The sequence below is a fragment of the Anser brachyrhynchus genome (assembly GCF_964034855.1).
Source record: "Anser brachyrhynchus genome assembly, chromosome: 31".
Classification (NCBI taxonomy): domain Eukaryota; kingdom Metazoa; phylum Chordata; class Aves; order Anseriformes; family Anatidae; genus Anser; species Anser brachyrhynchus.
In genome coordinates this window covers 536,841-559,463 of record NC_137724.1, presented here as the reverse complement: position 1 = coordinate 559,463, position 22,623 = coordinate 536,841, and the positions used below count along the sequence as shown (strand labels likewise).

At 47.4% G+C, this 22,623-nt stretch overlaps 1 protein-coding gene and 2 long non-coding RNA genes across 5 annotated transcripts in view; 2 read left to right on the top strand and 1 right to left on the bottom strand.

Annotated features, from left to right (window-relative positions):
- LOC308184368 overlaps positions 1 to 6,045 on the top strand; it is a 342,195-nt gene extending 336,150 nt beyond the window's left edge. The window contains exon 2 of the long non-coding RNA XR_013942639.1: positions 5,571 to 6,045. This is a non-coding gene — a long non-coding RNA (uncharacterized lncRNA). The remainder of the gene's footprint in view (positions 1 to 5,570) is intronic.
- Positions 1,628 to 2,999, top strand: LOC308184381 (olfactory receptor 14I1-like; the record flags this gene model as incomplete). The annotated part of the gene is made up of 2 exons (XM_080571439.1): positions 1,628 to 2,357; positions 2,718 to 2,999. Exons 1-2 carry the CDS (start codon positions 1,977 to 1,979, stop codon positions 2,997 to 2,999), a joined length of 663 nt encoding a protein of 220 aa, XP_080427565.1. The 5' UTR covers positions 1,628 to 1,976.
- Positions 6,046 to 12,162: 6,117 nt separating the features above from the next.
- The window catches only part of LOC308184367, a 295,002-nt gene continuing 284,541 nt past the window's right edge, over positions 12,163 to 22,623 (bottom strand). For all 3 annotated transcript variants that reach the window (XR_013942636.1, XR_013942637.1, XR_013942638.1), the window contains one exon: positions 12,163 to 14,066. This is a non-coding gene — a long non-coding RNA (uncharacterized lncRNA). The remainder of the gene's footprint in view (positions 14,067 to 22,623) is intronic.

Sequence of the window (22,623 nt, the reverse complement as noted above, 5' to 3'; positions counted from 1 at the left end):
GTTTCATCTGGGATTGTGTGAGGTGCCTGCAAACATAGTGTCCTGATCTTGGCTTGGATAGAGTTAGTTTCCTTCCCAGTAGCTGTTATAGTGCTGTGCTTTGGATTTAGGATGAGAATAATGCTGGTAACACACTACTGAGCACTGCTTACACTGAATCAAGGACTTTTCATCTTCTGATGAAGATGATGTGAGGGGACAGAGCGAGGATAGGTGACCTAAACTGGACAAAGGGATATTCCATACCATATCCCATCAAGATCGGCACTAAAACCAGAGGGGTTCTTTCGGGTGTTACCGTTGCTCAGGGACTGGCTGGGCATCAGCTGGTCATGTGCAATTCCTCTGTCTATCACTTCTCTGTGTGTCCTTTTCCTTGTGATTTTTTTCCCCCTTTACTTTCCTCTTAAAATGTCCCGATCTTGACCCTCATGTTTTTTTTCTTTTTTTTTTTTTGTTTGTTTGTTTTTTCAGATTCTTTCTCCCATCCCACTGTGGGGAACTGACACCGAACGGCTGCATGGTGCTGAGCTGCCTGCAGGGCTAAACCACAACAGGTGGCGATGCCCCTGGGCTGCTCCCTGCCCCTGGAGGTGTCTGCAGGGCAGAGGTGAGCACACAGCACAGGGCATGGGGTCTGTGAGCCATGGCAGGGCACAGACTTGGGGACAGAGAAACAGTTCCCAGCAGGGACAGCTCCAAGCAGTGAAAACAAAGGCAGGCACCAAAAAGAAATATTTAAGCAAAATCCTGTGTCAGGGCAGTATGGGCACCTCCTGCTGTGTCATGCAGTGCAGATCCCTTCCCCTGAGCAAACCCCCTCACCTCGCCTCCCCAGTCCAGCTAGGAAAGGGGAAGCCTCGACTGAGTGCCCAGCTTTCCCTCTTCTTGCCCCTCTCCCCTACACCATCACTGTGTTTCTTCTTATTTCTCCACCTGCCTGTGCTGCTCTTGGTATTGTTGTCGGACCCTCGGGGGATGGCAGGTTCAGCTGCAGAGTCAGGCACTAACCTTGCGGCTACCATCGAACGGATGTGTCCATGGGGCTGTGGTGTCCCAGCATTCCTCTAACCTGTGGGACTCTGGCAATGCAGATAGTGGGGGTGGGAAAAGACCTTACTTTCCCTTCACCAGATATATCTTCATTAGGACACCTGACTGAGTCCTTGAGATGTCCTTCCAAGTTGTGAGCTGCCCTCCAGACTGCAATCCCTCCCATAGCAGCTCTGCTTTAGCTGATGGAGAAGTGTTGAAATGCTATGGGCAGGAAAAGGCTGTTGGGGTGGTAAAAGGAACTTTTTGGCTAGCAGTGGGGTGCTGAGACCTTGCTGGAGGCAGGGTGAGGCACTCAGTCATCTGCAGTGGATGCCTCTGCTCTCAGAGGTCTTTGGTTTCTTCTCAGGGGGACACAGGACTGTAATCCCCCTCCATATCAAGAAGGAGCAAGCACAGGACAGATGGGAACAACACCAATGGACACACCAACTTGCCCCAGCCTGCACTGAGCCACTGTAAATCCTTTGCATCTCAGGACTCACAGGTGTTGAGCATGAGTGCCCCAGAAATGATCAGGATCTCTGCCTTCAAAGCAAACTCCCCAGGGGAGATGACTGGGGGGAGGGGGGGGAGAGGAGAGAGAAGGTGGGGCTGGGGAGGGCAGTCCAAAATACAAACACAGGTCTAAAACTCCTTTCTGCAGCCAACTGTCCTAGAATTGGGGTGCAGATGATGACAAGCCCCTCTATATTCAGAAGGATGTCACCTGGGAGATCCTGAATACGAGGTCTGGCCCCTGCAACCGCCCTGTTCCTAGATACAGCAGAGCACAACCAACACTTTGAGAGTCTATGGACAGAGGCCCTGCTTCTCTTGGCATACTCAGGCAGCAGAAAGCATAACTCCAGGCAGGGAACTGCGGCAAGGTCTTGACAAGAAATACAAAGGGTGGACATGCTGTTGGGGAGCGTCTATGAGAAATGGCTTTGGTTTTGTGTAGAGAAATCTGTCCTAACTCTTCCTTGTCTTTTCCTCTTGGGACAGTCATCAGGGCCCACAGGCAGAAAATGTCCAACAGCAGCTTCCCCAACGAGTTCCTCCTCCTGGCATTTGCAGACACACGTGAGCTGCAGCTCCTGCACTTCGGGCTCTTCCTGGGCATCTACCTGGCTGCCCTCCTGGGCAATGGCTTCATCATCACAGCCGTAGCCTGTGACCACCGCCTCCACACCCCCATGTACTTCTTCCTCCTCAACCTCTCCCTCTTTGACTTGGGCTCCATTTCCACCACTGTCCCCAAAGCTATTGCCAAGTCCTTGTGGGAAACCAGGACCATCTCCTATTCGGGATGTGCTGCACAGGTCTTTCTGCTAGTTTTTTTGATTTCAGGAGAGTATTTTCTTCTCACTGTCATGGCCTATGACCGCTATGCTGCCATCTACAAACCACTGCACTACAGGACACTCACAGGTGGTAGAACTTGTGTCAAAATGGCAGCAGCTGCCTGGGGCAGTGGCTTTCTCAATGCCATGGTGCACACTGCCAATATATTTTCACTCGCACTCTGTCATGGCAATGCTGTGGACCAGTTCTTCAGTGAAATTCCCCAGATCCTCAAGCTTTTCTGCACAGATGCCTACCTCAGAGAGGCTGGGCTTATTGTGGTTACAGCATGTTTACTCTTTGCTTGCTTTGTTTTCCTTGTACTGTCTTATGTGCAGATCTTCAGGGCTGTGCTAAGGATGCCCTCAGAGCAGGGCCGGCACAAAGCCTTTTCCACATGCCTCCCTCACCTGGCTGTGGTCTCCCTGTTTCTCAGCACTGTCATGTTTGCCTACCTGAAGCCCCCCTCCATCTCTTTCCCATCCTTGGATCTGGTGGTGACAGTTTTGTACTCAGTTGTGTCTCCAGCTATTAACCCCCTCATCCATAGCATGAGGAACCAGGAGATCAAAGGGGCACTGAAGAAACTGATCCTACTGGTGGTAGTTAAGAAGAAATAAAATGCCTGTCTCTCTCCACAGATGATCTTTGATTGATCTCAGACAAATGTTGTGCTTTGGGGCATTCTGTCATTTATAACCATGGTTGTACACAAGTGCTTGAATTCATTTCATTTCTGCAGGGACAGGAACCCAGTCAGACTGAATCAGAGGCCTTATGTAAATGTGCCTATTGTCGCATGGCAGGTGGCCTCCTCTGTTTCTTCTATTCATTATAAAAGGATGTCTTCAGTGCAGAAGCCTGCAGTCAACACCAAGCTTTTTCTCTATGTCTCCCTCACTTGTCCATAGACTGCCTGTTTGCCAGCAGCTCATTCTTTCCTCCCTGAAAGGTATGCTCCAGCTGCTTCTCATCATCAGATCGGGTGCTGGCGGTCCTGTACTCGATGATGTCTCTGACACTGAACTCCCACATCTAATGTCTGAGGAACCATGAGTTACAGGAGAGGAGTGAGCATTGAGAAATTTACCACAAGGAACCTTGTACCATCCACAAGAACCTGCTTCCCCTTCTCTGCACGGTTCCCAGAGTGTGTCTTTTCCTGTAGATATTTGTAGCAATTGGTTATTCCTTCCTGTACGAGATCTGGCCTCCCTACTAGCATCTCTGGAACAGAAGGGGTATCCTGAGTACACTGCCCATGTTCCCTGGGGCAGTGAAGAAATCAGGCAAGGGAAGCAGGAGACCAGCATGGCTGAGTCAGGACCGCTTAATAAAACGAAAGCACAGAAAGGAAAAGCAAAGGCAGTGGAGGCGGGGACATACAAGCTTGGACGATTATAGGGGTACGGCCCAGGGGTGTATTGATCAGGAAAGCCAAGGCACAGATAGAGAGAAACTTGGCTAGGCATGCAAAGAGTAACAAAGAGTTCCTGCAGATATATATGGCAGCAAAGAAATTGTAGCCTCCATAAAGAGTGGCATAGGGGACCTGGCTACAACTGACATGGAAAAGGCTGAGGTACTCAACAACTTTTTGGACTCAGTCTCACCATCTCATTCCAGTCACAGAATGTCAAGGCAGGGGCTGGGGGAGTAAAGTCCACTCATAGTAGACAGAGAACAGGTTTGAAACTACTTGAGGAACCTGAAGGTGCACAACTCCATAGGACCCAATCAGGTGCATTCCAGGGTCCTGAGGGAACTGGCAGATGAAGTTCCTAAGCCACTAACCATTGTATCTGAAAAGTTGTTGTGGTCATGCAAAGTCTCAAAAGGCTGAAAAAGGGGAAATATAACACCTATTTTTTTAAATAGCTAAAAAGAACAACCCCTGGGAACTACAAACTGTAGTTCAACAAGTCCAAGTGCAAGGTCCTGCTCCTTGGTCAGGGCATTCCCCAATATCAGTACAGACCAGGTGATGACTGGATTGAGAGCAGACCTGTGGAGGACTTGGGGATATTGGTAGATGAGAAGTTGGATGTATGCTGGCAAAGTGCACTTCCATCCCAGAAAGACAATCATATCCTGGGCTGCATCATAGTAGTGTAGCTAGCATGTCTAGGTAGGTGATTCTCCTCCTCTGCTCCACCTGTGTGAGAGCCCACCAGGAGTACTGCATCCAGGTCTAGGGCCCCAGTGTAAGAAAGAAGTAGACCTATGATAGAAGGTCATAAAAATCATCACAGGACTGGAAAGACAGCAAGGTTAGACTGACAGGCCTGTAGTTTCCCGGACTCTCCTTCTGACCCTTCTTGTAGATGGGCATCACATTTACTAGCCACCCGTCGACTGGGACTTCCCCAGATAGACAGGACTGCTGATAAATGATCACAAGCGGCTTGGCGAACATTTTGGCCAGCTCCGTCTGTACCCTCAGGTGGATCCCATCCAGCCCCATAGACTTGCATAATTCTAACTGGTTTAGCAGGAAGCTAACCATTTCCTCATGGATTAGGAGGGCTTCATGCTGCTCCCTGTCCCTATCTTCCCGCTCAAGTGTCTGAGTCCCCGGAGAACAACTGTTCTTGCTGCTAAAGACTGGGGCAAAAAAAAGACATTATGTATCTCAGCCTTTTCCTCATCTCATGTCACTACAGTTCCTTCTACTTCAAATAAAGAATGGAGATTCTCCTTAGTCCTCCTGTTCTAGTTTATGCCTTTATAAATATATAAATATATATATATATATATAGAGAGAGAGAGAGAGAGAGAGAGAGAGAGAGAGAGAGTCTTTAACAGCAGTAGTCAGGTTGAGCTCCAGTTGGGATTTGGCCCTTCCAATTTTCTCCCTGCACAGCCCCCGACATCTTTAGAGTCCTCCTGAGATCCTTACCAAAGATCTGCGCTTAGTAAGGGGTGTCTCAAACTCAAGGAGTAGTCATGAGACATGTCCCAGCTCAAGCGGAGATCACTGCTGTGTGGACAGCTGCTTAGCAGGAAGGGGTCAAGAAATTTAAATGGTTGTCTTGTGATCAGGTTATGAAAGATGAGAAAAATAAGCATCAGACTCCTTGTACCTACAAATTCTTTTGTTCCTTGAGAAATTAGTCTTGAAAGAACCTGCTGCTATTCATACAGGAATTGCATGATTGATGGTCTGGTTTCCAAACTCATGAACATCAAAGTACGTGGTTGTTATAAATGACTGAGTCCCAAATAGGATTGCAATCAAAGTTTACAATTTATTAAATGAATAGAGGCAAGCAAACAGCGCTGGGTGCGCCGGGAGTCTCTGCTCCACCAGGACGCACACCCGTTACGTGAGGCATCTAATTTTTTTATACTCCTAGGCTAATACATATTTATTACTACTTCTAAAAGAGGCAAGGTTATTATAATTGGTTTCCCGAATCCGACGTCCTTCCAAGTGCACCCGCTTATCAGTCTTTGTTACTTTCTCGGGGGCCGCTCGGACAGGGAGACAGGGAGGCTCATATTTTTCCTCCTTATCTAGTGGTCTCTTGGCCGGCTGTCAGAAGTTACTGCACATTCGTGCAAAGTCAGCAGTTTTTTCTCCGAAGAAATCCCTTTGTTCTTTTCTCGCCTAAACCCAGGCCTCAATGTTAACCCTTCAAAACCCCTTAGTGGCACGAATTGCTGGACCATTTCTTACAATTCCTCCCTTTTTTTTTTTTTTAATCTTCAATTCGTGTCTCTCCTTCAACCTTTGTCAGTAACAATTGGATTTCATCAGTCAGTTCTCGGGGTGTCCACTTTTTAAGCATCATTATCGACACGTCACCTTTTCTCTCCACTGAAGTCATCACAAATTGGGTGCTATTTATTACTTGCCGTATCAACAACGTAAAGCAAGGTATCATACAAGGTATAAACAATAATGTCACTATACCACATAAAAATAAAAACAGCATCCTTTTAACCCATGGTTCACCAGGCAACCATGAAAAGAAATCCCAATCCATACCCTTCCAAGTTTGTACTGGGACGTGGGCTAACTTTCTAATTTCCTTTGTTATCTGCTTGACCACTTTTCCATTATCATCAATCTGTAGACAACAATTAGAATCGTTCAGTTTTCCACATACTCCCCCTTCTTCTGCTAGTAAATAGTCTAAGACCATTCTATGTTGGAATATAGCATTTCTCATTTGAGTGGATTGGTCAGCCAAAAGATCCAAGGCTGTCGCTGTTTGATTTGTTACAACCTCAAGGATAGCTTGCAACCTAATTATTCGGTTCAAATTATAAATAGGTTCTCGGGCTCCTGATATCAACTCATTCGGGTTCCAGGTGGCTGGCCCATAATGCTGTATGATTCTTTCAGGAGGCCATTCATCCTTTCCCCATTTTTGGGCACTACCCCCGGTTAAGGAAGTATCTATAGATCGTTTCACTCTGTTCAGGTCATCATATAATCTTATTCCTAAATGATCTCCTTGTGTTTGTGACAATAAAAAGAACAAGGGTCTTATGTACCCCACATAGCATATTCCCGACCAATTTTCAGGTAGCCTCTTGTAAGCATGTTTGCCACACACCCAATAATGTCCCTTTAGGGCCCATGTCCCATTTGGGAAAGGACCATTCCATCCCTTTTTAGCCCTTGGGGCGTGATAATACAGAGTGTCCTTGTTACCGAGTGGTCCTGTTACAATGTCTGCCCCGTTCGTACTCGTATATGCGCACTTCCAAGCTCCCGCATCGGGTTTCCACTTACAGTCACAATTCAGTTCTCCTTGGTGGCCAGTTATATTATAAGCTGACCAGAAATGCTTAAAGAACACTCGCCTCCCATTCTCATTCTGCCATCTCCAGCGATAGACCCGCACCACATGCTGTTCCTTAGTTGTGTTATCATGTTGACAGTCTAAGATTCGACTATCGAATTGTCCCCCCGCTTGGGCTCTTGCCACAGTTTTACATCCGGATCCAAAAAATTCTCTGTATGAGCATTTCAGCCAAGTCCCATTTCTCAGCTGAACATGTGTGGTGTTCCATTTCCCACTACGTGCTGTACAGTTTATAGGACTACATCCAGGATCGGTACAATCATATCCAGGTGACAGAGTCCAATTGCAAATGCTTTTTCCCACCGCCACTGTTCCTGTTCTGTTCAAGCAGTATACACCCCGAGCTGACGAGTGTAACTGCCATGGGCCTCCTTCCTCTTTCCAAAATTGCGTCCCATTATGAACTTCGCTCAGATTACTGACCCACCACTTGGGTTCAACTGGGCCTGCTACCCAGGGCCAACTTTCAGTTCCCCCCGGTCCTCCACAAATCCAGCAGTTACTAAGGTTAAAGGCCCTAGCCACTTCCTCCCCCAAAGTGAAAAAGTTATTCCTCCATTGTTGCCCATGGCCCAATTGCCCCTGTAAAAACAATACCAGAAAGTATAGCATTTCTTATCCTTTTTCGTCGTCCAATCTTGAGAGTGTGGGAAACGCCTTCAATCATGAGGTCGGGCCCGTTTCAGAGCTTGTGTTACCATTCAGCCCTTCGGGGTGATCCAGCTCCTGGAAAAACTAATCACAATTTCATTATGGGTTTAAGAGATTCTCATGTTACTTTTCTCAGGACAACCTGATCTTAGCGCGGGAGAAGTCCGGTCGAGGCCCTCTCACTCGGCAGTCAATACCCATAGGGGTTGCCTCCCTCGGTAGACCATACACACCGCAGTGGAGGGTCCTACCCCGGTCTTGCCTTCTCCCTTTCCTCCCTTCAGACTTGTCCTCTTTATCCAGTGCCCTTAATTCATGCAGAACCTTATTGCTGGGATATCAGTTCCTCTTTAATCTCAGTTTCAGTTCCCCAGGAGTGGACTCAACCCTCCAGGCTTCGGTAGTTATTGGTCCTTTTATTCTGGATGCGTGGGTCCAACCCCTTTCTGCCGTTCTCACAGCTGTTTCAGTAGTAAGTAAAACAAGGTACGGTCCCTCCCATCGGGGGTTCAATGATTCTTCTCTCCAGGTTTTTATTAAGACCTTGTCTCCTGGTTGTATCTTATGAATAGCAAATCCTAAAGGTGGTGTCTGAGTCATCATCCCAATTTCTCTTAGCTCCTGCAATCTCCTTCCAATGGTAATTATGTATTTCTGGATACTATGATCCTCAATTACATTGTTCCCTAGGGGCATCCCTTGAGAATAAGGCATACCATATAACATTTCATATGATGATAATCCAGTCTCACTGTGTGGTTTAGTTCTTATGTTTAAAAGTGCCAATGGTAAGCATTTCGTCCAGGGCAGCTGTGTCTCGATCATTAACTTAGTCAATTGTTGTTTTATTGTTTGATTCATCCTTTCTACTTTCCCTGAGCTCTGTGGGTGCCAGGGAGTGTGGTATTCCCACTGAATACCTAATGATTGACACAACAATTTTATTATTTTAGAAGTAAAGTGTGTGCCCTGATCAGAATCAATGTACTGGATTATCCCATACCTTGGTATTAAATGTTCCAATAAAATTTTTACCACTGTCTGTGCAGTAGCTCGTGCTACAGGATAAGCTTCTACCCATTGTGTTAAATGATCTACGATTACCAATAGATATTTCATTCTCCCTACCTTGGGCAATTCAGTGAAATCAACTTGTACTTTCTCGAAAGGCCTATAAGCTGTTTTTCTCCCTCCCATAGCTGCTTGTCGAAACACTTTCTTATTTATTTTCTGACAAGTTAAACAACCTTGTGTAATTTGTTTCGCTATTTCAAAAATTCCAATGCAACCAAATTGTTTAAGGAAATGATCGCTTAATGCCTTCATACCCCAATGTGTTTGTGCATGTAAACGTTCCAGTATTTGCCTCGCATAGGCTTTTGGCAATATCTCTCGCCCGTCAGGCAGTGTCCATTCTCCTTGTTCTAACTTAGCCCCTATTTTCTCCAATTTTGCTTGTTCTTCAGGGGTAAATTTCTTTTCTTCTCTTTCTCGCCTTTCTTCCTCTCGTATCACATTGATTTTAACAACCTGAGTCCTCAGGGCTGCTTCCTGGGCCTCCTTATCTGCTAGATTATTTCCTCTGATTCGATAATCCAATCCCTTTTGGTGTCCTCTTACATGTACCACTGCTATCTCCTTTGGTTCTCTTAATGCCCTTAAAATTTTTATTATTAACTCTTGATGTATAAGATTCCTCCCTTGAGTATTAATTAGACCTCTTTCTTCCCAAATTTTTCCAAAAGTATGGACCACCCCATATGCATATTTAGAGTCTGTATATATCGTCCCACTTTTCCCTTTTAATAGTTCCAGGGCCCTACATAGGGCATACAGCTCACAAGCCTGAGCTGACCATGATGGGCTCAAAGGTCCGGATTCCACAGGTTCTAAGTTCTTATTAATTATTGCATATCCTGATTTTCTTTTTCCTTCCACTACTCGGGAGGAGCCATCTACAAACAGTGCCTCTCCTTTCTCCAACTCAGCATCCTTTAAATCCGGCCTCACTGTTGTCTGAGTCTCAATTACCTCTAAACAGTTATGTTGTACTCCCTCCTGTGGTTCTCCGAACAAAAATTGTGCTGGGCTCTGAGCAGAGGTTACCCTCAGTTCTAAGTCAGGTGAGTCAATTAGTATTGCTTCATACTTTAGGATCCGACTATCCGTTAACCATTTTTCTGCTTTTTGCTGTAAGACACTTCTAACATTGTGTGGAGTATACACCTTTAAAGGAGCACTAAAGGTAATCTTCCTAACTTCTTCTATTAGTAATGCTGTAGCGACCAGAGCTTGAAGACAAGCAGGCCACCCTCTACTTACTGGATCAAGCAACCTAGAGCAATACCCTACAGGTTTCTTAATCCCTGCCCAATCTTGAGTGAGAACTCCATATGCTGTTTGGTTCGATGTATTTACAAAGAGATAGAAAGGTTTTTCCAGATCCGGAAGGCTCAGTACAGGTGCCTGTATTAAAGCCCTTTTTATTTCCTCAAATTTCTGATCATCCTCTGTGAACCACTTAAGCTGGTTATTAGTTAATTTCTCATATAAGAATTTGACCTTTTCACTGTAGCCTTCAAGCCACGGTCTACAATATCCTAATAATCCCAATACTTGCCGAATTTCCTTTTTAGTTTGTGGGGGTCTTAAAGATAGAATCCCTAATACCCTGTCAGGATCTAATTTCTTTTTTCCCTTACTCAGCCAGTGCCCCAAGTATTTTACTTCCTGTTCCACAAACTGTAATTTCGATCGAGACACCTTTAATCTCCTTTCCCCTAAAAAGTTTAGCAATTTAATAGTAGCTTCTCGGGTTCCCTCTTCAGTTTCTCCTGCTATTAATAGATCATCCACATATTGCAATAATTTGACCCCCCTAGGTAACGTGAAATCTTGTAAAATTTTTTCTAAAGTTTGTCCAAATAGATTTGGTGACTCTGTAAACCCCTGTGGTAGCACAGTCCATCTTAATTGTTGTTTTCGTCCCGTTTCGGGGTCCTCCCACTCGAAGGCAAAATAATCTCTGGATCTCTCATCCAGAGGGCAGGCCCAAAATGCATCTTTCAGATCTATTACACTATACCAGGTATGTTTGGGAGATATGCGACTCAATAAAGTATAAGGATTTGCCACCACAGGGAATTTAGCGAGTGTTCGCTGATTTACAGCTCTCAGGTCTTGCACCATCCTGTATGACCCATCCGATTTTTTTACGGGGAGGATGGGTGTATTATGAGGCGACATGCACGGTTCTAAAGTTCCTTTTTCCAGAAGTCTGTCAACCACAGGTTTTAACCCCTTTCGACCCTCCATTGGTATAGGGTATTGTTTGACTCGGATTGGACGATGGGGATCCATTATTTGAATATTTATGGGGTCCATTTCTATGCTTCCGGTCTCCCCCTCCTTATACCATACTAAAGGGTTAATGACTTCTTCATCTTTTTGTGTCAAAGTGTATAATTTAATCTGCAATTCGTCCCCTTGACTCTGAATGCTCAAATTCAATCTTAAAATCAAATCTCTCCCCAGTAAATTGTACTCCGCTTCAGGGAGCAAAAGAAAATCATTAACATAAGTTTTCTTCCCAGTTTCTACTTTTACATTCTTCAAGACAGGCACTCTAAAAGGCTCTCCTTTTGCCCCTATTACTGACATATAATTGTTCCCTTCCTCTACTCCTTTTGGAAGTTTTTGAATAGTAGATTTTTCAGCTCCTGTGTCCACTAAAAACAAAACTTCCTCTTTATGGGGACCAATTAGTAGTTTTATCAAGGGCTCCGTTGATGTTGACGTCCCCAGAAGATACAGCCCCTGACACCCCTATTCTTCTTTGAATGTTTTCTCATCTTGTTCCCGCTTACGACAGTTCCTCTGAATGTGTCCCTTCTTGTTACAATAGTAACAAGCGGGAATGGTGTACTTCTCTCGACAAGACTGCCCCCTAGGGGCTTTCTCTATTCCCTTCTCCCTCCTTTCTCCGGACAGAGTCTTATTTCTCTGACTTTCTCTTACTGCTGCTACAAAAATCTTAGCTTTTGCTTTTTGTTTTTCCTCATCTCTCCTAACATATACTTTCTGTGCTTCCCTAAGTAACTCTTCTAATCCCCTCTCTTGCCAATCTTCCAGCTTCTCTAATTTCCTCCTTATGTCCCCCCAGGATTTAGCTACAAATTGCGTTCTAAGGAGTGCAGTTCCAGCCACTGTATTCGGGTCAATTCCAGAGTACATTTGTAAACTTCTCCTTAATCTCTCCAACCATTCTGTTGGAGATTCGTCTTTCCCTTGTTGCTCATTAAATGCTTTATTAATGTTTTGCCCTCGGGGAACAGCTTCCCTTATTCCCTGTATGATTAATGTTCTCAAATCCCTCATATTCTGCCTTCCTTGGGGTTGTTGATGATCCCAGTGGGGATCCACGTTTGGCCATTTTTGGTCTCCTGGGGGTCCTGCCTGATTCTGTCTCTCCCACATTCTCATTCCAGCTTGCCTAATCATTCCTTTTTCCTCGACAGTAAATAAGATCCCTAAAATGGACTGTATTTCTTCCCAGGTATAAGTATTGGGACCTAGGAATTGGTCCAGTCTTTCAGCTACTCCGAGGGGGTCATCTAATAAGGCCCCCATTTCTTTCTTGAAATTCCTTACATCTGTGGTATTTAAGGGGACTGCCACAAACCCAATGCCTCCCTGATTGCCCCCCAGGGGTACCTCTCTTAAGGGATATAGAGAAGCTCCCTCAGATGTGGCAGTTCTACTTCTCGTACATGCAGCCGGGGGTCGGTCTGATTCCGGTGCTGTCGGCGGTGGAGATACCACAGCTGCCGGAGGTGGGGCCACTGCCAGAGGTGGATTGTTAGAATATAGAGGTGGTAAATTATCTAATGGCTCCCATTTATCCTCTTTTTCTTTTTCCCGTTTTTCTTCTCCTTCTTCAAACTCCTCCTCTGTTTTTAGTGTAAATACTGAGGCTGGAAAAGGACGTGAAGTCCTGATCCATAACCTTGCATAATCACTTTCCTCCTGACTAAAAGGTTCCTTTGAGTTAACATGTAGATTTAAAGCCTGGCAAACCCAGTCTTCAAAAGATCCGAAAATAGGCCAAAAGACATGTGGTCTTAAAGGCTCCTTTGGCCATTCTATCATACAATACTGAATCATTTTTACTTTGCTTTTTCCTTTTCTGGGGCCCCTATCGTTCCAATTTCTAATCATTATCCCTAATGGACTTTCTGGTGGTATGTCTGGTAATTTGCTCCCTTTTCTCTGGTCCCGGGTCTTCGATTTAATCTGACCCATCTAGGAATTTTACTGTGGCAATTCCTACAGCCCTTGGTTGCCTTAGTGAGAGTGTCTTGCAGGGGGTTTAGGACCTATCACCCACCCACGAATCCTATAGGAATCGCTTCGGTCCTTCACCGGCCAAGTCCCTCGCGGGAGATTGGAACCGCGGTTAGAAGACCTCCACAATCGCTTCGGAACTACGTTCCGTCTCAATCACACTCTCACACACACAGGCAACCGAATCCCACCCAACCGAACGGTATACACATTAAATACTTACGACTCCGTCGTCTTCGTTCGGATCTTCGCGCGCAGAATTACGGGCAAAATATAGTGCTGCAGCCGGCAAAAGGGAGCTCATAAAAATCTAAATCTTTGCTTGCCCTTATTCAGGTTCGAGATGGCATTAGTCCCGACCTGACTCGAACAGGAGCCACCAAATGGTGGGGGCGCCCCTCCTAGATCAAGTCAGAATTCAGGAACCAAGACCATCCCGGACGAGCCCCCAATTGTTATAAATGACTGAGTCCCAAATAGGATTGCAATCAAAGTTTACAATTTATTAAATGAATAGAGGCAAGCAAACAGCGCTGGGTGCGCCGGGAGTCTCTGCTCCACCAGGACGCACACCCGTTACGTGAGGCATCTAATTTTTTTATACTCCTAGGCTAATACATATTTATTACTACTTCTAAAAGAGGCAAGGTTATTATAATTGGTTTCCCGAATCCGACGTCCTTCCAAGTGCACCCGCTTATCAGTCTTTGTTACTTTCTCGGGGGCCGCTCGGACAGGGAGACAGGGAGGCTCATATTTTTCCTCCTTATCTAGTGGTCTCTTGGCCGGCTGTCAGAAGTTACTGCACATTCGTGCAAAGTCAGCAGTTTTTTCTCCGAAGAAATCCCTTTGTTCTTTTCTCGCCTAAACCCAGGCCTCAATGTTAACCCTTCAAAACCCCTTAGTGGCACGAATTGCTGGACCATTTCTTACAGTGGTGCAACCTGTTCCTGTGCAGGTAGTCAAAGAACAAGCTAGAATTCAAGAAGTTCATGGCCCGGTCAGGGTCGAGGCCTTTACTTCCTTTGGAGCCTGAACGAAAGTACCACCGTTTTGGTCAGGGACTTGAGCACATCCATCACAATAGCCAGCCCTGTGTGACCTTCTCCTAGCCCATGGGCTGCCATGGGGACTGTGCTGGGGGGGACATTTCCCTACCCCTGAATGCATCCTGGTTCGTGCAGTATCTGCCCCCTGGGTCTGTGGGTAGATGGGGTTTGGCCAGCCCATCTATGGAGATCTTCTCTTCTCACCGTACAGATCCCAGCTCTGCCCAGTGGCAGCCCAGGAGCACTGCCACCATCCCTCTCTCCTGGGTGAAGGGGTGTCTCTGTGTGCCCTTCTCTGAGCCCATACAGGGATTCACAGGGTGTGTCTCTGCTTGGAGCTGGTCACTGCATCCTGCCTGCACAGACCCAGGAGACTCTGGCCAGGCTGCCCTTGGAGATGAGCTTTTATGGTCCTCAGCCCACAGCTGGACCTGAGCACTGGCCTGGAGCACCGGCCTGGGAACGCACCCCACAGAAGAGCTCATGCTGTGCTGGGGCAAGTGTAATCCCTGTGGCATGTCCTCACCACGTGTATTCCTGGTAGAAAGAAGATTGGATTCCAAAGTAATTTCAGCTGGGTGCTGTGAGTGTTTCCCAAATGCCCTAAGATAGAAACAATATTTTCACAGAATCACAAAACCATCTAGGTTGGAAAAGACCTCCAAAATCACCTAGTCCAGCCTGTGACCCAACACTAACAAGTCCTACACTAAACCATATCACTAAGCTCTACATCTGAATGACTTCTAAATACCTCCAGGGATGTTGACTCCACCACTTCCCTGGGCAGCCCATTCCAATGCCTAACAACCCTTTCAGTAAAGACGTTTTTCCTAATATCCAACCTAAACCTCCCCTGGCCTCACCAGAGCTGAGTACAGGGCATTTTTTTCAAAACAAACAAACAAAAAGTTATGACTTCCGTACAATGGGTGCACGTGCAGGAACAAGTTTGTTACCCAGCTCCACTACCATTACTACTGAAGAACATACCAGTTTCGTATTGACACTCACACTGCATGGGCCATAGCTCTTGCCAAAGGTTGTCTCTAATTGAAGCCCCTTCTCAGACAGTTCATGCTACATCAGGTGCTTAGGGCCGTATCTCAACAAGTTTGGAATCCATCAATGTCCATCAACAGAGATCCCACCATCCCTGTGGGACCTTCCCCTGGCATTTGGCTCTGAGGAAATTATCAAAACAAAACAAAGACATTTCAAAGAAACAAACAGAAAACCCACGATCTTTCTCAGTCTCTGCTGGTACGTTACGTGCTCCAGGCCCCAGACATCTTTCTAGCCTCAGCTGGTCTGTCTGCAGCCTGTCAGGGTCTTTCTCATATGGGGGAGCCCCACACAGCAGTCCTGATGTGGCACCAAAGAGAGAGGAAGGGTGATTTCCCTTTCCCTGATGGCTGTGGTTTTGCTAATGCAGCCAAGGATGCACATGGACATCCTCACTCTAAAGGTACACTGTTCCCTTCTGCCCCACTTGTCTGTCCAGAACCAAAGGGCCTTTTCTGCAGTGCTGCTTGCCAACTGGTCACCCCAGCCTGGGCTGTTGCATGGAGTTGTTCCAGTGCAGTGGCAAAATGGCCATGACGTTTGTCTTGCTTGAACTTTGTGGAGTTCTAGTCGGCCAATTTCATGAAACTGCTGAAGACTGTTGCAGCCTCCTGCTACTCCTCATTCGAAGGGTCTGTCAAATCATCCTAAAAGGCATTCAAGCTGCACAATTTTCTCTTGTTGAATTCACACCAGATGTTTCCAGTCCTCTCTTCATCCTTCAGGTGCTTGGAAATTGCTTCCAGGAGGATTTGCTCCATCACTTTCCCAGGGACTGAGGGGAGGCTGACCTGCCTGTAGTTCCCCTGGCCTTCCTTCTTGGTCTTTCTGAAGACGGCCAGGACATGCCTTGTCCCAAGCATCAAAAACCTCCCTGACCACCACAGCCTATCCCAGGTGACAGAGGCAGACACAATGATGTTGGACAACACCCTCAGCACCCTGTGCTGCAGCTCATCACATCCCATAGCTGCATATGTCCAATGAGCTCACTGAGAGTGTCTCCACAGGTCCTTGGTCACTAGGTCCTGTTCCTCCTGATTAGTTTGCCCACATTTTTCTTTGCCTTCCTCTTGCTGCTAGCACACTTACTGAAGGCCTTCTTGCCACCCTCTGCATCCCTCACTGGTTCCATTTCCAGCTGAGTTCTGGCTCTCCAAGCTGCATCTCTGCATGAACAGACAAGGTCTCTGTGCTCCGCTTGAGCAGCCCGGCCCCCTTCAGCCATCCAAGACCTTCCACCCAGGTCCACCGAGCTCTGGTAGCCAGGGCAGTGGTAGAGGCTCAGTGGGAGCAGCTCCTCCAGGACTTCCCTGGGAAAAGCTGTGCCCAGCCTGGGGATGCTCTCCCCTGAGCATGGGGAGATCAGAGGGACAAGGACCAGGGAAGGCTGGAAGAAGACAGAACAGCTCTGCAAATGGTCAAGGGGCACCCGCAGGATTAGGGGGTGCAAACCCATGCCCTGGCCTGCACACTGCATGTCTGGTGCCTCTATGGGTGGCCAGGCTATGGGATGAGGGTGGGTGCCAGCCTGAGGGTAGGAGTGCTGGGATTTTGTGTGGGCTTCCAGTGCAAATGGGACTGTGAGGAAGGCAAGTGGGCAGGCTCAGGCACAGGAGACTGCAGTGCCAAGGGTGGAAAAAGGACGTGGGCTGGCCTTGAGCCATGTGTGCTTGATTACATCCATAACAGACTGGATGGTTCTTGTGCTTGGAGGAGGTTCTCCTTGAAGATGAAGCACCCGGCTGAGGCCTCTTTGACCTCCTGGGCTGTTTCCCATGAGATCCAGCCAAGGAGCTCCCAGAACAAGCTGAATCTGCTCCCGGGAACTTAAAGGCTTCAATACTGGAATTTGTCTTGTGCACCTCCATTGGGATTTGAATCCCCACCATCTCCTGTACACTGACCCTCTGTGGAAGAGCTCACGTATCCATGGCTCCACTGTGCTTGTGGCTCTGTCTCAAATATTCACTCCAGAAGGTAACTACAAGCAATGTGGCCCAGCAGGCCCTCCTCCTGCATCAAGACCCTCACTGAGCTGGACCCATTCCCAGAGGAAATGGAAAGTGGCAGCATTGGACAATCCTCTTTCCAGTGCTAAAGGCGATTTTGGGAAAGCATGGTGCTTCCCCCTGCCTCAGCACCTCCATCTCATTCATATGGGAGGAATATAACATCTGCTGGGAAGCCAGCTTGGACTCCAGATGCCACCACCATGCTCTGGGGACTTCCCTCTTTTAGCCACCAGCCATTGCTGTGTCCTGCTCCATCTGCTGCCAATGGAAGGGCAGGTTCAGCACCTTTCCTGCCCTTGGTACATTCTGCTCTCTGTGCCTTGCTGCCCCTCCCAGCTGCTCTTTTCACCCCACTGAGGCCACTCACAGGTTTCCAACAGCACCTGTAACAGTGGCTGTAGAGGAGAGGGGAGGTACCCCTGAAGAGTGGCACTAACCTCCTGCCTACAGGACTTGACTTCTTCCTCTCAGAGCACAGGAAGTCCTGCCAAAGCATCTCCCAACTTCACTGCTGGCAGGAGGATCTCCCATAAACACGTCTGCCTTGTGCCTGCTCCTGACTTCCCATACTCTTGGGAACAGATGCTCTGCTCGGCATGGGAGGGTCAGACCATTCTTCATGGCAAAGATCTCCACAGGACTGTCTCCACATCATGCCTTGCTTCTCTTTGAAACAAAACAAAAGAAAAAATAATAAATATTAATAATAATAATAATTAAAAAAAATTAAAAAGACAACATCTTCAGGATACAAAGACATGCTTCAGGCCTGCCCATTACTCCCACCCTCATTCTCTGGCTATCCAGATGGTCCTGAGGGTTGCTGAGGCTCCTCTTCTGCAGGACATTGTCTGAATGCTCACATACCTCTCAGGACAGCAGGTGACACCATCGAGGTCCTGAACAAAGCTGCTGCAGGTCTACTGCACAGCAGTAGTTGGTGTGAGGGCCAACCACATTCTTCTCTGGGAGGTAGTTTCTTTGCTGGTGAATATACCTGCAGACCCCACGTGCACCTGGTCTGGGCAAGGCACAGGCACACACCCCACCTGCAGCACCTGGCACTTGGTCCTTTCTGTTCATATACATGAACACGCATGTGCCCACTGTCACACCAGTGCCCTGCAGTAGCTGGTTTTTGGAACATGTGACATTCTTCCTCCAAGGCATGCGGCTGAAGATCCCCACTCCCTCCAGTAGCTGCACTGGGAACCCATTCACTTGAGTAGCTGTACTGGGACTCCACAGGCTGGAAATATTGCTCTGAGCACTTTGGGGAGTTTTTCAGCCCAGAGCAAGGTTAGCAAATGCCCTGAGCCAAGCTGCAGTACCTCCAAGGTTTCCCCTGGGTCCTGGTATGGCCAGGGTGTGTGTCACCCAATGTGTCTGGTCGGCAAAGGCCTGGGTGTGCAGAGCTGGCCTGTGGTAGTGCAGTCCCTGTCACTCTGGAGTGTGTGTGTACTGGGGGGGGGGGGGGGGGAAGGGGGGGTTGGGTTTGGTGCGAACTCCTAGGTAGCCCCAAGGGATGGGGTCTTTCTTGTGAGGACAGACTTCAATTGACCATTTGACAGGTGCTGCACAGGCAAGAACAGGACTCAGGATGGCATAGCCCTTCAGGAAGGAACTACATTTGGGATTCCCTCAAAGTGTGGAACTCCTGGCTGTGTCGCAGCTTGAGTCACTGCACTGTGTAGGCAGACCAATGTCCCACCAAGACAGATGCAACCTCATGCTTCCTCGCAGCCACCCGTCCAGTACTCCTGAACTACCATTGTCACTGCAGACTCAAGCAAAGAGAGACAAAAGGGAATGCAAGAATGAAAGTGCCGTGCAAACTCAACGACGATACATGCTAGCAAGTAACTGGAACAGGAGCTGAGCACCAGCTCATCACAAGCACCAGATTCATGCTTAGTTGGTTTGAAAGGACTGAGCACAGGGCATTAGAAAAAGAATGAAAGAAGGAGCTACATCTTCTCCTTGTGGACTCAGCAGCAGCAGCCCTGCAGAATGACAACCCATCTGGCCGCTCATGGCTTGGACAAGCGTACAGTTTGCTGTTTGAAGAACTGTCTGGATGGCCATGCTCAAATAGCCTGAGTGAAGGGAGTTCAGTCCAGTTGGTGGACGGTCACCAGTGGCATTCCCCAGGCCTCAGTACTGGGTCCAGTTTTGTTTACTATTTTGATGGATGATCTGAATGAGAGAAATAAGTGCACCCTCAGTACATTTGCGGATGATAACAAGTTAGCTGGGACAGTTGATCTTCTTGAGGGTAGGAAAGGTTTGCAGAGGGATCTGGAAAGGCTAGATTGATGGACTGAGTTCAATCACATGACATTCAACAATGGTAAGTGTTGGGTCCTGCCCTTGGGTCATAACAACCCCAAGCACTGGTGTAGGCTTGGGGAAAAGTGGCTGGAAAGCTGCCCAGCAGAAAAGCACCTGGGGATGTTGGTCAACAACTGGCTGAACATGAGCCAGTGGTATACCCAGGTGGCCAAGAAGGCCAATGGCATCCTGGCCTGCATGAGAACTAAGGTGGCCAGCAGGACCAGGAAACTGACTGTTCCCTTCTACGCAGCACAGAATCATAGAATGTTTTCTGTTGGAAGGGACCTTAACGATCATGTAGTTCCAGCACTGCCCCCCACCCCACCCCATCATTGGCAGGGACATCTTCCAACAGATCATATGTGCTTACGAGGTCACGGTCAGCTGAAGATCTGATAGGCCAGGAGCAGGCCCATGGCAGGTGGTGCCTGAGTAGCTGACAGGCCAAGAGCAAACATGGCCTGTGCTAGACACTGTGAGGACCCTGGTGCCTGAGAAGCTAGTAGGCCAGGAATAAGCACATGGCTTGTGTGGGTGTTTGGGAGGTTATGATGTCACGTCAGTGATGATACCCCATGCTTGATTGCTCCTGAAATCCATGTATATGTGGTGCTTAGGTCAGTGGCTGCACGAATATCAGAGAATCACTGAATCGTAGAATGGTTTGGGTTGTAAGAACCCTAGTGACCATCTAGTCCCACCCCCCCTGCTACAGGCAGGGACACCTTCCATTAGGCAACACGTGCTTATGAGGTCATGGTCAGCTGAGGAGGTGATAGGCCAGGAGCAGGCCCCTGGCCTGTGAATGCCATCTGGATGCCGGTGGTGCCTGTGTAACTAACTGGCTGAGAGCAAACACGGCCTGTGCTAGATGCGGTGAGGACCCTGGTGCCTGAGAAGCCAGTAGGCCAGGAATAAGCACATGGCTTGTGTGGGTCTGTGGGGAGCTCATTGGTGATCAATTAGCTGATAGGTCAGGGCAAGGCCCATGGATTGTCCAGGTACCTGTGAGGTCACTGGTGCCTGAGGAACTGGCAGGCCTGGAACAGGCCAAGAACTTGTGTAGGTGTTTGTGAGGTCATTGCTGTCTGAATACAGGCCAGGAGCAGGCCCATGGCAGGTGAGGATGCTATGGCATCACCTGGAGCTGGGTTGGACAGAATCATGAAATATCCTGCGCTGGAAAGAACTGATGATCAGTGAGTCCAACTCCAACCTCCAGACTAAAAGAAATAAAAAATAAAAATAATAAAAAATAAAAATAAAAATAAAAATAAAAATAAAAATAAAAATAAAAATAAAAATAAAAATAAAAATAAAAATAAAAATAAAAATAAAAATAAATAAAAATACAAATACAAATACAAATACAAATAAAAATAAAAAATAGAAATATAAAATACATATATTTATAAAAATAAAAACTGTGTATATAATAATATAATATAACATAATACAATGTAATATAATATAAGCTATAATGTATAAAAATATAATATATTATAATATTATATTATAATATATATTTAAAATAATATGCAATATATAATGACATATATAATATAAAATAATATATATAATCTAACCTAATATATAATGTATAATAATATACTATATATAATATAGTATATATAAAATGTAATTTAAATACATATTATAAAGATAAAATCTATAACATACAATAATAATATAATGTAATGTAATGTAATGTAATGTAATGTAATATAATGTAATATACTATACAATATAATAATATATAATATAATAATATATAATGTAGTAATATATAATATTTTTATATATTTATAAAATGCATATATATTTAAAAAATTATATATATATATATATATATATATATAAAATAAACGATATGTCTGAGAGCATTGTCCAAGCACTTCTCGGACTCTGCCAGGCTTGGTGCTGTGAGGAGGCTGGGAGGCAGCGCAGGGCCAGGCCTGGGCACGGGGCCAGGAGGAAACCACCGCCTTCCTGCCCGGGCGCCATGTCACGTGGGCTGCGGTTTGTGCACCTGCAGTGGCAGGCAGGCTCCAGCTCCCGACCCGCCGCGGGGAATAACGGCCCCTGGGTGACACGCTGAGAGCCAGGGAGACGCCTGAGGCTCTGGGCTGCAGCTCTGCTGCCAGGGCAGGCCCTGGACCAGCTCTGGCTGCTGCCAGGACCCCACAGGAGGCTCCCTGGGGAGGGACGGGCCAGCCAGCGCTCCCGGCATGGGGCTCGGGCCCTGCCCAAGGGCCTTTCCCAGCTGCTGCTGCCAGCACAGCGGGGGCTGTAGCAGGGGCAGGGGCTGGGCCCTTCCCAGCCTGACACAGCCCCGCTGCAGGCCCAGCCCCGTGGATCCCATGGCGCAGGGACGGCCGGACAATCGCACCTTGGGCTCTTGGACGCTACAGCTCAGGAGATGCTCCGTGCTCGCGGCCCCCACAGCGGGCTGCAAGGGGTGTCAGACCCATCTGCCCCCACACCCAGCCCTACCCCACGATGATCTCCCACCGCAGTGACGTGAGACCCGCAGTGGAGCCGTCCCTCATATATGGTCATGAAGAGCGCTGGAGAAGTTCATTGGAGAGCTGGGCTGCGTCGGAGGGGAGATAAGTGCCGATAACGTCTAAAAAGGTGCCTGCTGCTTCGATTGGCTCCTCCTGCAGCTGGGACAGCATCTGCACAGATATATTGCCCTCCCATCACCTCCACTGCATCGTGGGTCCGAGGAGCTCCAGCAGCAGGGCCGTGCTGTGAGGGCAGGAGCCTCAGAATGGGGACAGAGGGACTCCTGTCCCCTTGGGTGCTGTGGCTGCTCCTCTGGGTGCAGCCTTGCAGAGGTAAGTGCCAGCTCCTCTGTTCCACAGCCTGGGGCCAGTGGGCAGCAGTGGGGTCATTGGGATCCCTCTGGGAGTGGGGTTGTTTTCCAGGCACCACTGAAATGAGAAGCAGAAGGTTCTCAGTCCCTTA